We start from the raw sequence: 17,151 nt of genomic DNA, 5'->3' as shown, positions 1-17,151 counted from the left end.
AGCACAACATTATCCGGCTTGATCGCACCAGCTCCAGGGGGGGTGGTGTAGCGGTCATCGTCATCGACTTCTATCATCTAGGCCATTAGTGTGGAGGTGGAATCACCAACTGGAAACGTCCGGTTCATCGCTGTTTACTGCCCACGCCAGTGTACCACAAGCAACGGCCTAGGCATCCAATTCAAGAACGACCTGACCGCCATCACTCGTGCTAGCTCCCGATTAATCGTTGGGGGCGACCTGAACGCCCGCCATGAAGCTTGGCAGAACTACCAGCGGAACCGGAACGGATGTCTATTGTTCAACCACGCACCATGGACTGTACACTGTGCAATTTCCGGACGAACCAACCTTCATCTCTCCGACGGGAAATCCCTCTACCCTGGACTTCTTCCTGTCAAACATCGCACTATCCAAGCCGGAGGCGCACAACGATCTCAGCTCCGAAAACCAACCGGTGGTGACTGAAGTCGGTGTCAACGTGGTTCCTGCTAGAAGCTACCTGCGTAAAGACTACCACCATGTCAACTGGGTGCAGTACGAAAGAATGGTGGACAGCAACATCGATGAAAATCCACTGCTCGACACCGTAGATGACATCGACCGGGTGCTGGAAGGACTCCAACAGGCCATATCCGAGGCTGACGAGACATGCGTTCGACAAGTTCCTGTGAGGGGTAAGTTTGTTGCTCTTGATTCCCACACCCAATTACTGATTCGGTTGAGAAATGTTCGTAGACGCCAGTTTCAGAGGACTGGAGATCTGGACAAAAAACATGAAGTGGCCGATCTGAATAGGCAGATTGCTTCCAGAATGGACTCACTCCGAAATGAAAGTTTCGGGCGTGTTGTCCAGAATCTGGACGACCGCTCCAGACCATTCTGAAAGGTAGCCAAGGTCCTGAAAACTCATCCCAAACCCATTCCACCTCTCAGAGTCGAAAATGATGACGATCGGCTTTTAATCACCCCACAGGAGAAAGCAAATGCGATCGGCGAGCATGTAGCTTCATCGCATTTGCTTGGCTCGACTATCCAAAGTCCGCTCGATGATCAGGTTGCGCAATGCGTTCAAAACCTAGATACCTCCCCTTGTGTCGTGCCTCCGGCGGATATGATTACAGTACAACAGATTTGCTCAGCGCTGAAATGCACCAAGAACATGAAGGCTCCCGGGTTTGACGGAATATTCAACTTGATCTTGAAGAGACTCAGCATGAAAGTGCAGTCTCTTCTAACTGCTATCTTCAACAGATGCTTGGAACTGCACTACTTTCCAAGCATCTGGAAAGCAGCATAAATCATACCAATCCGCAAGCCCGGTAAGGATCCAACATTGCCTTCAAGCTACAGACCAATCAGCCTTCTTTCAGCGCTGAGCAAATTGTTCGAGAAACTCATTCTCAATCGTTTGCTCAAGTTTGTCGAGGAAAATAACATTCTCCTTCCGGAACAGTTTGGATTCAGAAAAGGGCACTTCACCAATCATCAGCTAGTACGGGTGATGAATAACATCCGAATTAACAAAGCTGTATCCAAATCCACAGCCATGGCCTTGTTAGACGTTGAGAAAGCGTTTGATAATGTCTGGCACAATGGGCTTGTATACAAGCTTTGTAACTTCAATTTTCCATTACATCTGGTTAAAATCACCCGTAACTACCTCCAGCAAAGGTCGTTTAAGGTATCGTTGAATGGTTGTCTTTCCGACACGTTTTCCATCCCAGCAGGAGTCCCGCAAGGCTGTCTGTTTGGCCCCTTGCTTTACAGCATTTACACTTCCGACATTCCTCCCCTCGGAGACGGCTGCGTGTTTTTCCTGTTCGCAGATGATACCGCAATAGCCGTCAAAGGAAGGATGCCTTAACGCCTTTGCTGATTATGCCACCACGTGGAAAATTAAAATCAATGCCTCCAAAACACAAGCGATCATGTTCCTCCATCGGCAATCGCCCAAACTGAAACCGGCTCCATCTTGTACTGTAATCATGAATGGCACAAGGGTTGAGTGGTCTTCCGAAGTTACCTATCTCGGGATGTTGTTCGATGAAAAGCTCCTCTTCCGTTCGCATGTAGAGAAAACAGTAGTCAAGTGTTCTGCCTTGGTTAGATGTCTGTATCCGCTGATTTGCCGCAGATCCCGCCTCTCAAAGGTGAACAAACTGGCTGTCTACAAACAAATCATAGCACCTGCAATCCTCTACGCAGCTCCGGTGTGGGAATCATGTGCACATACTCACAGGAACAAAATTCAGGTCACTCAGAATAGAGTGCTGAGGATGGTTCTTGATCGTCCTTTCGACACTACAATAACAAATTTACACGAAGAGGCAGGCATTGCCAAAATAAATTTCAGAATTAACAAAATTAAGACTAAATTAGCAGAAAAATGTAATTTATCAGAACATGCTTTGATAAGCAATTTGTATATGGTAGGTTAGGTGTATATAGTAGTTGTAGGTTAGTTGTAGTTGTAAATAGTAGTTATAAGTAGTCTCCTTTTTCCAATTCAAACCAAGGTGGTCATACTTTAAAATAGGCCTGATAACGGTTACTGTAAATAATAATTAAATCTCAAATGTACTAAAGTTGAAAAGACGCATCTGTGTCACTTGAAAAATTCATAAATGTAAACCACACAAACACAGGAAATAATGATCATTTAAAGTCAAAAAGTGAACGTGATCAGTCGCAATTCCATTAGCTGTGAGGACAGTCGTCACAATTAATTTGAAAGACCCAGAAAGTGGACGCGGACATCGGAAATGAGAAGCATTACCAATGGCAACGACATCCTTCGAACGTTACATAGCTGAGTTTGACTACAATGATCACCTGCGTAATGCTGCTGCCAGGAAATCCAAGTGAGCACGCTGTCTCTGAAGAAACCCTAGTACACCAGTTTGTTCGCTTCGATCCAAAATGGCAGTTTCATTTGCGACGGAGACCATGAAGGACGCGGACATCGGAGGCTGTCTGAGTAGCTTCACCATCTTTCGGACGTTCCACTGTAGGCGTTCTGTAAGGCTGACTACAACATTGCTCACCTGCAAAATTTCAACCGCTGTGCACTGGTGTAAGCACGCCATCCTGAAATGCAGCATGTAAATCTCTTGGATACCAAATGGTCTTTTTCAGGTCCACTTTATTTTACGCTATAGGATTTCTTTTAAGATCTCCAGATGGTGGGTAAAACAGGTTCACAAATTGAAATATTTTTGAACCATGGAGAGAAATAATTTCAATCGAGGTCACAAACCTATTCTTTCATATGTGCAAGTTTCAGACTCTCCGAATTTTTTATGTTGAACACACCGTGCTCGCACTCTGGCTCTTCCACGATTCAAGTCAAAGTGAACGAGTAGAAGTTCCACAAGCCACCGTGGCCGTCAAATTACCGAAGTAATTCAACGACTTTTCAAACGACAAAACAATGTAACGCTACATGTCTCCCTTATCATGGAATTCCCAATATACTATCATGCTCAAACATATTTTCGAATACTCTTTTATAAGAGGTGACGGTTTGGATTCAAACTCCGGACTTGCCCTTCAATTTTATTTCTGTCCAATGAAACACAAATATCGAGATTACAGCGCTTGCAGAATAAAATATTGCGTTTGATTTTGAGATGTAATAGATTCACTTCCTCAACTTTGATGCGAGACGGCTTACAAAGATTGTCGGTGAAGCAAAGAATTGTATATTTGACTATGGTGTTCATTTTTAAAGTAGTTAACGGTTGCTGCCTCGATCGAATTGAAAGAAGAAGTGACTTTCATAGATATAATAAAATATCATCATAGATATAATGAAATAAGAACACCACATTTCTTGACTTGTGCTTCATAAAATTCATTATATTTTAAAGGAAATAAATGTTTTCAATTCGATGCCTAGACATATCAGACGTTCAGCAACACTTACAGAATTTAAAGACACTGCATTTCACACGTTAAAACTGTATTTTGAACAGTTATCCAGTGATTTTTTTTTATGAATTGATAAATTATGTATCTTGACGGAGTTATCTCTAACGGATTATTTTATATGGATAGCTGTTATAACGACTTTTGCAATAATTATTATAGCACTGCAAAAACTATTTCTGTTTGCCACGATGGTGATAATGGATTTTAAATATTTGATTTAATAGTAAATTAATTTAAAAAAAGTAGTTTACAAAGGTTTGAGCCTCGCGCGCGTATTACGTATATAGAGGACTGAATTTAAAATTTGATAAAAAAAAATGCAATTTTGAAGCTTATTTGGAAGATACCTTGAGTTAGTTGTAAGTTTTCTGGCAAATGTTGGGGGTTCGTGAGCATTCTTGACATTGCTAAAAATTTTGATAGCATCAGATTGCGGGGTTGCTAGTGTTATAGGATGCTTTGTTGATTTGTCATTAACTCTTGAGTGCTTGTAATACTTATGAATATTTTAGGTGGACAAAAAGGCAAACTAAGAGGTGAACGCCTGAGCTTTTTCACATTTATATCGCTGTGAAGCAACTGTAAACTCTAGAGGGAATTTATATCTGTAACTGAAACCAGTTCGATTTTGTTTGCTCACCTGGTTAAAATGTCATATTTAATTATCTTAAAGATAAATCATCCAGCTCAAACCTTTGTAGGGGTAAGAGGTGGGACCATCATCATCATCATCATCATCAAAATATGCCATCAACGTAGAATGGTGCCCTTAATAAGTTCTTCTTTTTCAAAACTCAACTCAATACATCTTCCTTACAAATGACTTCATTTAACCCCTTCAACGTAACTGCTTTATCTTCATTGAAATCAGAAGCTCTCCATGCAACCCGCTTCTTTTCTCCAATTAATTTCATTCCCCATTGAAAAGTATTCAGACGAAAATAAACCCTCGCACGCTTCACTAATCTCTCGCAACAGCTTACGAAATAATTAAGGACGACCTCGCCATTAACCCCCGATTATGATGAGCTGTTTCCACACAAGTTCATCGAGGCAAAGCTAAAGCCACCGAAATAAATGGTTTCCGGGAAAAAGGATCACCCACCACCGTCTTCCCTTGGTACCTTTCCTGGGGAATTGGAGCACGAAAGAGATTTAACTCCTCACCATCATCCGGCTCCAGTAGTCACCAAGCTGCCATTATTTATTCACAACCCCACAAACAGGCAACTTGTTTCGGAAATAAAAGTTTTTCGCTTGTCCCGGTTAAAAACCAATTCCTGACGGCAGCAGCGGAACAACCGAAAGTTTTGTAATACCCAAAGATGAATCATGTAACTTTTTCGCTCTCCAGTCGTATTTTGCTTGGTTGTTATTTTTTTTTTCTGTTTTAACAACACGGGAAAGCTGAAGCTGTCGAGACGAAAGTGATGTGATGGTGGGTAAGCTCGCCCAAATCCGATTACTATTTTTGTGTTTTCGGGAATGGCAATCCGGGCGACCTTCTAATGGAACTATTCCGTGGTTGTTGGTTCGTTTCGCATTCACTCGAAAATAAATTGAATTCGCGAAAAACCCATTTCCCAGATGGAATGCACCACACACGGCTCGCACGGGAACCGTGGGCAAAAAATAATTAAATTCATGCCTTTTACCATGCCATCCATAGGTACATGACGTCTATGTGCTGGGTTTTTTTGTTCTCCTGCCCGGACGCGAAACTACATTTCGTGGAATTTTCAAGTTCCGTTCTGGGACGGTACTAGATCTGCCTTTTTCTCGAAAATTGAAGTTTATGCAAGGTAAGTTTTCCGTGTAAACACAATTTTTAGAATACAATACGTAATTCTTTGGTATTCCTGCACGGTTCATACTTTTCCCCGGAGAAAAATCGCGTGAACCGTACAATAACAAACAGGTTATAACATCGCGTGGAGGGTGTTCCAGGCCACTGCTGGTAACGACGATGGTGACGCCAACGTCATCATCAGCAGCAGCAGGCGGAAATTAAATGTATGCTGTTTTTCTCATTTCCTGCAACATGCACTTTTCCGGCCGTGCAGTCGAGGGATATTGCTTCCTGTTGTTGCACACCGCTAACTACAGCTCAGCGCTTTTGCATACTGGCCACGATGGTATCACATTGGACATTGGAACTTCGTGGAAGTATTAGCTGTTAGACTTTCCGGCGCCGTCAAAAAGAAACATGGCATCGCATGTCCACACCTGAAAGCACTGCATCGATATAAAGGGGTTTCCATGAATGAAAAAAAGCAGCCCGCAGGACTCCGTATCATTTTAAAAATCAAGTTTAGATATATTGGACGGCTGTCATTTTTTTCTAAACCACCAGGCGTCTCCATGAATTCGATTAATTTGATGGGAGCGATGCGCCGGTAGGTACTCACCAATCATCAGTAAGGCCGCCGTCAGATGTGAGGTAGGTGAGCCGGCGAGTCCGGTTGCACCGAGTGCTGCACCCCCGAGAGCGCACGCCACACCGCCCAGGGCCACCACCGCGATGAGCGCCCGCAGTGGTGGCCCGGCGAACCAATGGCCGCAGCAGCCCTTCCGTGAGCGTTCCGATGGTGAGCTGGAAGGAGAAATGGGAAGAAAGAGTGTCATTAGTCGTGGATTCAGTTTAAGTTATTGTATATTGTGGAATTTAATCAAATGCGGAGAGCTACAGTAATGACCTGATTTTGTCAGCCCCTTTTTTTGAAAAACTTTCCTAATGTTCTTCGAAAAAACCTACGTACTTTTTCAGTGGTTTTAGTGCACCAAAGTAAAGCTCAGCTGAAACGATTTATCTTTAAGACAATTAAATATGACATTTTAACCAGGTTGGCAAACAAAATCGAACTGGTTTCAGTTACAGATATAAATTCCCTCTAGAGTTTACAGTTGCTTCACAGCGATATAAATGTGGAAAAGCTCAGGCATCCACCTCTTAGTTCGCCTTTTTGTCCACCTCAAATATTCATAAGTATTACAAGCAATCAAGATTTAATGAACAATCAACAAAGTATCCTATTACACTAGCAATGCCGCAATCTGATGCTATCATAATTTTCAGCAATGTCAGGAATGCTCACGAACCTCAACATTTGCCCGAAAACTTTCTACTAACTCAAGGTATCTTCCAAATAAACTTCAAAATTGCATTTTTTTATCAAATGTTAAGTTCAGTCCTCTATATCCGTAATACACGTGCGAGGCTCAAACCTTTGTAAACTATTTTTTTTTTAATTAATCTTCTTTTAAATCAAATATTAAAAATCCATCATCACCATCGTGGCGAACAGAAATAGTTTTTGCAGTACTACAATAATTATTAAAAAGTCGTTATGACAGCTATCCATATAAAATAATCGGTTAGAGATAACTTCGTCAAGATACATAATTTGTCAATTCATAAAAAAAATCACTGGATAGCTGTTCAAAAGACAGTTTTAACGTGTGAAATGCAGTGTCTTTTAAATTCTGTAAGTGTTGCTGAACTTTTGATGTGTCTAGGCATCGAATTGAAAACATGTATTTTCTTTAAAATATAATTAATTTTGTGAAGCACAAGTCAAGAAATGTGGTGTTCTTATTTCAACCGCGTTTCTAGTCACTTCCTCTTTCAATTAGATCACACAAATATCGAGGCAGCAAACCGTTAACTACTTTAAACATGGACATCAAAGTCAAGTATACAATTCTTTGCTTCACCGACAACCATTGTAAGGCGTCTAGCATCAAAGTTGAGGAAGTGAATCTATTACATCTCAATAACAAACACATTATTATATTCTGCAAGCGCTGTAATCTCGATATTTATGTTTCATTGGCCAGAAATAAAATGGAAAGGCAAAAGTCTAGATGAAGAGAGATGATAGATTTTTTGTAGCTGTATTTTACTGGAAATTGTTGAATCGTTTTTAAGTCGACATAGAATTCCATACTTCTTGGCAATTTTCTTGATGGAACTGTCAATGTGAGAGTTGAACTTAAGTTTGTCATCATTAATCACGCCAAGATATTTAATCTCCCGAACGCGACCAATAGTCTCAGCATCAATTACAACAGAGACGTTCTCATTTACTCGATTCCGCGAAATTACCATAAATTTAGTTTTACTTGCATTCAATTTGAACTGCTTATACTTCAACCATCTACTTATAGAACGCAAATCTTCATTTAAGTGTAAATAGGCATCATCTTAATCCTGAACTGCAATGAATAACTCAGTATGATCTGCAAAAAGATGTAAAACACGTCGCAAGTAATTACTATACATAATAAATAACAGGGGCCCTAATACACTGCCCTGGGGCACTCCAACGGGACTGGAAACAAAATCATTAAAAACAGTCCGTTGAGTTCTGTCAGACAAATAGCTTTTAAAGCATTTCTATGAAGTACTCGTAATTCCAAAGCGCTTAATTGATCTTAACAATAAGGACATACAAATTGTTTCAAAAGCGCGTTTTAGATCAAAAAAACAGCAACAATCGTATCTTTACACTCCAATTATTTGTCCACTTCGCTAATACCAAATTCAACGCGGTTTCACAAGAATGACCTTCCCGATATCCCGATTTTTCTGGTATTTTTATTTAAAAACTCCAATATTACTATTTAAATACTCCAACAGCTAGTCTTTAACAACAAGTTCTAAAATTTTCGCTAAGTCTGTGAATTTACTTTAATTTTTTTGCACAGGCATTTTTTTTTTCGTTACACACATTTACAGACTTTTAAGTGTTTTCACAATTTTTTACAGACTTTTTTTTCCCTTGTAAACAAGGGAAAATTTAAAAATTGTTTGGTTACACTGTTTCACATCTTTAATCGTAAAATTATACGTGCGATGCATATTGCAACACGCATTATAAATTCGCGCGTTTTTACATCCACCACACGAACATCACTGTTATAGAGATTAGTGGCGTTTAACGTACGCACACTAGCGGATGCATCGCCTAGTAAAGTTGTTTATTATTTTCCTGCAGTTTTAGTGCTGAATAAGAATCGCAAAAATGTGGAAAAAAAGTGAAAAAAATCAAAAGGAATCCAAGAGGAATCCCCATAATGAGCTTTTTCAAAGGAACAGGATGAGGAAAATCAATATAAATACTTGCACTAATCATTGTATTGAGTTCCATGTGATTTGAGGTATCGCACGATGCATTTTGGCGCATATCAGAAGCTCTCCACTTCCCGTGAGACCCATCTGATTGAGGCCATTGTGATCACACATCTTGTGGAACTTGTTCCATTCAAATTGGTCAAGCCATCTCTGCGAAAATTGAGTGAGTTACACTCATATGAACTTGCATACATACATACATACATACATACATACATACATACATACATACATACATACATACATACATACATACATACATACATACATACATACATACATACATACATACATACATACATACATACATACAAACATACATACATACATACATACATATATACATATTTAAACACATACAGAAGGAGGGACTTTTCCCGAAGACCCACGACCCAATGACCTGGCCACCTACACCGTACGGCAAGGCAGAGGCTTACAACACCCAAGGTAGACAAGTCTCCAACGAGGAACTCGTAGCAGTGGCGAAAGGGCTGAAGACGAAAAAAAACTCCCGGTTCGAATGGAATCCCCAACGTGGCGTTGAAGGCGGCGATCCAGACGTTCCCGGACATGTTCAGGATATTGCTGCAGAAGTGTCTGGATGAAGGTCACTTCCCGGACCGATGAAAGATACAGAAGCTAGTGCGGCTGCCGAAGCCCGGAAAACCGCCGGGGGATCCAGCATCGTACAGGCCTATATGCTTGCTGGATACAGTCGGAAAACTATTGGAGAAGACCATCCTCAACAGGCTAACGAAATGCACGGAGAGTGAGCACGGATTCTCGGTGAGGCAGTTCGGGTTCCTGAAAGGGAGATCAACGGTGAATGCAATTCGGACAATGGTCGAGAGTACCGAGAAAGCGTCCAAACAGAAGCGGAGAGGAGATCGATATTGCGCCGTGATAACGATCGTCGTGAAAAACGCATTCAACAGCGCCAGCTGGGAGGCCATCGCCGAAGCACTGCATGGACTGAGGGTTCCTGTTTACCTGTGTCGCATTATAAGGAGTTACTTCCAGAACTGGGTCCTGGTCTACGTGACAGACATGGGAGAGAAATCAATCCGGATCACGATGGGTGTGCCACAAGGCTCCATCCTTAGCCCAACGCTCTGGAACGCTATGTACAACGGTGTGCTAACGCTGAAGCTGCCCAAAGGAGTCGAGATCGTAGGATTTGCGGACGACGTCGTCTTGACGGTAGTAGGCGAGACGTTGGAAGAGGTGGAAATGCTGGCAACCGAGGCGATCGACACGGTTTCGAACTGGATGCAAGGAGCGAAGCTGCAGATAGCCCACCACAAAGCGGAAGTGCTATCGGTCAGTAACTGTAAAGCTGTTCAGCGGGCTGAAATTACCGTCCTGGTTCTCCATCGCCATCTTCGTCGATGCTGAGGTACGGAGGTCCAGCCTGGGATGCAGCGCTGAAAACGAAGAAGAATCAAAGAAAATTGAACAGTACGTTCTGCCTCATGGCGATGCGAGTCGTGAGTGCGTACAGAACAATTACGTCGGAAGCAGTATGCGTTATCGCCGGTATGATACCCATCGTCATCACCTTGGTGGAAGACACCGAGTGCTATATGCGAAGAGATACCAGAGGAGTACGGACATTGGTGAGAACGGAGTCGATGGCTAAGTGGCAGCAAGAGTGGGGCGCAGCGGAGAACGGCAGATGGACACACAGGCTAATACCGATTCTTTCGACCTGGGTGAACAGGAAGCATGGAGAAGTCAACTTCCACTTGACGCGGACGAAACGCCGGAGCACATGGTTTTCGACTGCCCAAGATTTGAGGCAGTGCGAGTGGAAATGCCGGCCCTTAGTGCGGGAAATGTCGTCAGTGAAATGTGCCAGGATGAGAGGACGTGGAGCGTTGTCAGCAGGGCATTGACGCAAATACTGTCGGAGCTGCAGCAAAAATGGAGAGATGATCAGCGAGTTAGCAACGCCGGCTAGCTGAGCTAAAGAGAAGTGCTTGAGCACAGAACCCCCCCCCAGACGAAATACTCTTGGAGAGTTCCGGGGGGATAGTGGCTAGAGGCGAGTAAGGTTTTAGTGGTTAAGAGTCCCACACTGTGCCAGAACGAGAACACACACGCAACACAGTGACAGGCCGGGCTTTTGAAGCTTTTCTTATTATAAAAGAACACATACCGAAACATTTTCCGATCCCGTTGAGATGAGTCTATTGCTAAATGCCATTTGTCTTTCCGGGTCTTGGAACGAAATTGTGTTTTTCAAGTGATATCAAGCCTTTCAGTACAACTTGGTGTACGAGAAAGGCAAAAATGTTGGTATCATCAAATTGTATTAAATTTAGCCAAGTTTTTCTCCCTCAGGTGTGTAATTATTTTGAAAAATGTAATGAATATGTTGCTTGATATATCTTATTTTAAAACTGTATTTACAAATTCGTTACAACAGTGTTAATGTTTAGCGCCAGTTCATCATACTTGGTTTCGTTGTACAGTACTCTCCATTTCTCGAAGATCTTGCTTTCGATATTCCTTCCTATCTGAATCGTTTCAGCAACCCTGATTAGTGCTGCAAAATTTCGACTCATTTGAGCTAACAGTCACAGGCTGTCAGTGACGAACAAGTGTAGTTTTTTTTATTAACTAAATTTGTAACGAAATTAGATGACTTGAGCAACGAAATTACATGGATCCGGTCAAATAAACAGGCATCTACGTCCTGAACTCCTTGGATAACAATAATGTGACACAGAATGCACAAAATTACACTTTCTGTTACCAGGTGAATCTTTGTCATTGGCGAAAAAATAAAAATATTTTGCTGAAGATTTTTTTGAGAATGACTAGTGACTAGTCTGTCAATGACAATGACAAATCTCAGCACTGATCCTGATCCCGATTCATCAAGACTTTTTGAGCACAAAGTGTTTAGAATCGTATTAATAGGCTCTTTTGATTGTCGATTTCTCCATATTTAGGTCGCTGAAAGTTGAATCTCTCACTAAGATGTGCTCGTTCCCCCGCTGCTGGCGTGCAAAAGGACCAATACTAAGAAATTAACGGATTTTCACACTAAATGGCATATAAGATTGACTCAAATTCAAGTTTTAATTACTCAAACTTTTGAAAACGTAATTTCCTTATAGACTGAATAAAACTTTCGAAGTTGACAAAAATCGACGATAAATTTCTTCTTCTTTCCTTTATTTAACGTCGGTCTCTGTTCCGCAATCTAGTGCCAATCACCAACGGACATCGATTGCCATCCATTGACGGCAACCGAATGTGCAGGAAGGCAGCTTCCACACCTGCGTAGGATATCGCACCCATTCACAACACACATGGGCCGGGACCAACGGCTTTACTTCCCTTCCGAAGGAAGACGTGACCAGAGATTTTTATGCCTCAGAAAAATCCCACCGACCTCGGCTGGGATTGAACCCAGACCCATTGGGGTGTTAGAAAGCAGTCACGCTTACCACTACACCACCGGCGCCGGCTTCCGACGAAAAATTTACTCATTATAGAAGTATACACTCAAAGAATAAATCACATATCCAATATTCATTAGAATTTGACATAACTTTCTTGCGACATCATAATTGGAAATTGCACCACAAAATCACATGAACCTTATGTGTCAAATGAAATTTAATTGACTTATCATATAGAACTTATGTGATCACATGAATGTTATGTGAAATTCAGATAGATATCATTGGTTTGTTAATGGAAAAATATTATGTACATTCCCAATGGAAACTATTTCATATGTACATCGAAATGTTGCTCATATTAGAAAACAAATTCCTGTAAAAGCTCGGAAAGTTTACTCAGTCTATGAGTTAACTACGTTTTCAAGAATATGAGTGAACTGATCTTAACTTTGAGTCGACCTAATTGGTCGTGTAATCGAAATTTATCTTTTTATTAATTGCTTTTAACGTATACTGCGTAAATGGATGCATTCCCAACTCCAGTTAGGTTCAATTCGTTAAAAACAGGTCTTTTTTGCTCGAGCATGACATGTCAAATTTCGCATCTATCTCATGACCCTTATAGTCGCTAAACTTACAGTATGGCGGATAGAAATTCGATTTATCAAAACGCGGAACCAATTCTACATATTGTAGACCAACTTTAAAAAAAAACAACACTGTGATAGTTATTTCTTAGCCAACTGAATGAAAATGAACAGCAGCATCGGGTAGGTGGAACTCTTTCCAATTCGATGATGGTGTTGTATTGCGTATGCGAACCTTAAGTCGCAAGAAAAAGATTTCTGAAGATTTGTTCGCAAGGCTTGTACTCGAAAAAAATGCACAATTTTTATCCGTGTGTAACTTTTTGATCCGTGGGTAAAAATTTATGAAAATCTGGGTTTGGAGTGAATTGTTAACATGTGCAAAATTTCATAACAATCGGTTCAGTGGTTATTGAGCTGTCGTCGAAACAAGAAGAAAATCGCCGGAGAATTTTGCGCGCCGTCATGGAAAATCCAACTGCGACCATGCGACAGTGATGCCACATTTTTTTGATTTTCAATCTGTATTTTCATCACAAAAAAATCTTTTTAATCTGTATCTGACTCACAAAAATCTGTAAACAAATCTGTAAAATTTCTTTATTATGGTCTTAGTGCAGCTTTACATAAATCTCCATTGAGTTAATTCATAGTTCAGAAGGACTTTGTTCAAAGTTTAGAATCTTGAAAAATTACTAATGGTTGCTTTCTGAAGAATTTGTCTATTTGAAAAATCCCCAAATTCTACAAAATTTTTGTTAAGCAATGTGTATCTTTTCTATAGATTGAAAATATAAAACATTAAGTTCCAGTTGTCAGAGGCGAATTTGTTTCCGGCTGAAGATTTTCTTAATGAAGAAACTATCACAATTTTTTGAATTTAATTTTTTGTATGTCTGTAATTACGAAAACCTTTATCTGGACATTTGCTTTTTTTCCACTCCGTAATTTTTCAATAAGTTTTAACACAAAACTTTTACTGAAAGTTTAGTTGAATTGTATGCAATATTCCAAGGGGTGTTCAACTCGGCACACCTTAATTCGTGCCGAGTTATTAGTTGTGTCAAAACCTGTGCCAAGCGCTGTGCCGAACGTACTTATCAAGGACAATTAAAGTATGCTTATCAAGGTGTTTGGCAACCCTGAAAGTTATGACTTTTGTAATTTTGTTTACATTCTCAATTTCTCTGATGGATCATGGTAGACATTCCCCTCCATTCTCATTAGATCGTTAGCGGGTCGGGAGGTGGAAAAGGAACTGCAAACCATCAAACCAATACGGTGTTCAAGCATAGTTCAATCCAACGCTTGAAGCAACATCGTCGAACGAGTTTTAAATCATCTGATCGACTCAGAAGTGCGTGTCCTCAAAGATATAACCCAAGTCTATCGTATCGTTGACTATGATGCCTTCCCCTGAAGAACTGTCATACGTTGAAAATAGGACCACAGACTTCAGCGGAAGCACTTTACCTTAGATCTGTATAGAACTCGAGAAGATACCGCCCAATCTAGTCAGCTCCACACAGATGACAAACGTGGGTGATTCGTGATTTAAGAGCATATAGCATTACAGATACACCTTTCAATATTCTATGGACACCGCTTTAAAGTCCTGTGGTTGTCCTATCAAAGACCACACCAATTAAGACTAATGACTGACAAGAATAAATGTGAAAATTTCCGTCCCGAAGATACTCAGCAAGACCGGGAGGCAAATCTGGCCGCCCCTAGGATAGGTTGTTTTCTTCTTTATTGTTCAAAATTGTTGATGTACCTCAACTCTCGCAGAAGATTTTGCTCTGATCCTTTGTTGTACGCTTCGAGATTGGATACACACGACAGTATCAAATGTTGTGTTAAAAAATAAGAAGTGTGTTCTTGAATAAAGCCTCCAGTGGGACAGCATGTGGGCTAGAATGTGAACAGCATTGGAACATTTCTCACAATATTTCACATAGTTCATCAAGGAAAAAGTTCGTGAGTCCTAGTGCGTTTTGGTGAACTTTTCCAATAGTGAATATGAAGACTCATCAAACTATAGATGCCCGATGCTCATCGTTCTACAATTAAATCCGATCTTCGCAGGATGCATGGTACTCTTATTTTCATACGAATAACAGCATAGTGTAGGTATTCTGCCATCCCTGTTGTATAGTTGGGATCCATTTGCTTGATATTGATAAAATTGTTGGTGTGGCCGTTCAAATTTATCATCAAAGGCAACCATCGGGCATTTTTCGCAATGATTTCATCCTCAATCGAAAACGAATCGTCTCTAGAGGAAACCCGTTTCAATCGTCTTGACTGCCGTATCGACAAGACACTCTGGACCGGCCATGGTATACATAGATGAATTCGACTGAAGTGAGGCCCCGATAGAAGCTGTTCTAGATGAAAACACGATCCGCTGTGATTTTTACTGTGATTCGGAAGAGACGGGCTTAGTTTTGTTAGGTTTGAAGAGGTTCACGATTCAGACAATACTTACAGAATTTTTCGAATGATCCCCAACACCGGTGGGTATCCGTTTGTCGTTTACAACTTCTTGATTGAATCCTTGTATCACCAGTATTATGTATGACATTCTCTCACTAGTTTTGTTTGTGAGTACTTCGAGTAGTAAACCTTAAAAACGATTGGCAAAATGTTAACGCTAAACAGTGGTCAAATTGTGCCTTAATGTGCCTAACAATGTGTCCTGCTGTGTTTCGGCACAGTGTGCAGATTTGATTGCCCCTTGCAATATTCTTTATTTCTGAAATTTTGTTAATCAAATATCAATATACCTAGTTGACTCTTCAACAAAAAGAAAGGGAAACTACTATTTCTTCCAACGAGAAATCAGAGCATCTGAACATCAGAGGTCCACTCAAAAGATTTCAAGTCCATTCGAAGCTAATACAATGATTTAGTGAAAAAGACGATTTGGGTTTGATGTTCAGATTGAATTCAAGCTGTTCAAAAGTAATAAAAGATTATTATTCGTAATTAAATATATAAAAAATAGTAAAACATATTTTCCCTTTATTTGAAAAATCTGAAAAATCTGTATATTTTTGAAAAATCTGTAATCTGTATATACAGATATCTGTTTCAAAATATTGACTAAAATCTGTATGATTACAGATAAATCTGTATATGTGGCATCACTGCCATGAGATGGATCGGAAGACAACTGGGAATCACCCATACAACTGTGTCTCGGGTGGTAAAATCGTTTAAGGAGTCCCAGACGACTGAGCGGCGGGCTAGAAGTGGAAGAAAATCGAAGACAGCTGACCCTGTGAAGGCCCGGAAGGTGTTGGATTATTTCAAGCGTAATCCGAACCTTTCAATTTGCGACGCGGCTCTGAAGGCAAAGTGTTCCACCTGGTTCGTTCAGCAAACCATGAAACGAGCAGGGCTTCGTGTATTCAAGGTCCGGAAGGCACCGAACCGGCGTGATCAACAAAACACGGCGGCCAAATCCCGCCAAACCGATGTGTGTGGTTATGGATGACGAAACCTACATCAAGGCAGATGCAAAGCAGATACCGGGGCTGGAGTTCTACGTTGCCAAATCACGGTTTGATGTTCCGGAAGACATACGGAAGAAGAAAGTGGACAAATTTGCCAAAAAATACTTGCTCTGGCAGGCCATATGCCAGTGCGGTAAACTGAGTAAACCGTACATCACAATGGGTACCATCAACGCGCTGTTGTTACCGCACCGAGTGCCTCCAGAAGCGTTTGTTGCCCTTCCTGCGGTCCCACGGAGGCGAGGCATTACTTTAGCTGGACCTGGCATCATGCCATTACGCGCGATTGACGTTGGATTGGTACAGAGACAATAACGTTGTTTTTGTACCAAAAACCGCCAACCCCCCAAATTCACCAGAGATTCGTCCGGTGGATTTTGGGTGTATAAGAACGAGCTGGAGTTGAAGAAAGAATGAATGAAAGTGACCAAAAAGGTCGGCTCCACCATTGCACAAAATGTAATGAGGGGTCTTAAGGGAAAGGTGCGGGCTTCAGCGATGGAAAGGAAATTGAATAAAGTAATTATGCCGAAACATAATCCATATGTATTTGTTACACT

General features: G+C 41.0%; 1 protein-coding gene across 1 annotated transcript in view; it reads right to left on the bottom strand.

The window, feature by feature from the left end:
- LOC135711669 (uncharacterized) overlaps positions 1-17,151 on the bottom strand; it is a 506,190-nt gene that overhangs the window by 60,086 nt on the left and 428,953 nt on the right. Inside the window, exon 4 of the mRNA XM_065234581.1 lies at positions 6,342-6,526. Within this exon, the coding sequence (XP_065090653.1) occupies positions 6,342-6,526 (185 nt within the window). The remainder of the gene's footprint in view (positions 1-6,341; positions 6,527-17,151) is intronic.

Source organism: Ochlerotatus camptorhynchus, unplaced genomic scaffold (genome assembly GCF_037179485.1).
Source record: "Ochlerotatus camptorhynchus isolate MF236.1 unplaced genomic scaffold, CSIRO-AGI_Acam_v1.1 ptg000434l, whole genome shotgun sequence".
Taxonomy (NCBI): domain Eukaryota; kingdom Metazoa; phylum Arthropoda; class Insecta; order Diptera; family Culicidae; genus Ochlerotatus; species Ochlerotatus camptorhynchus.
Note: the sequence above shows the minus strand (reverse complement) of the source record. Positions and strands in the feature narration are given on the sequence as shown.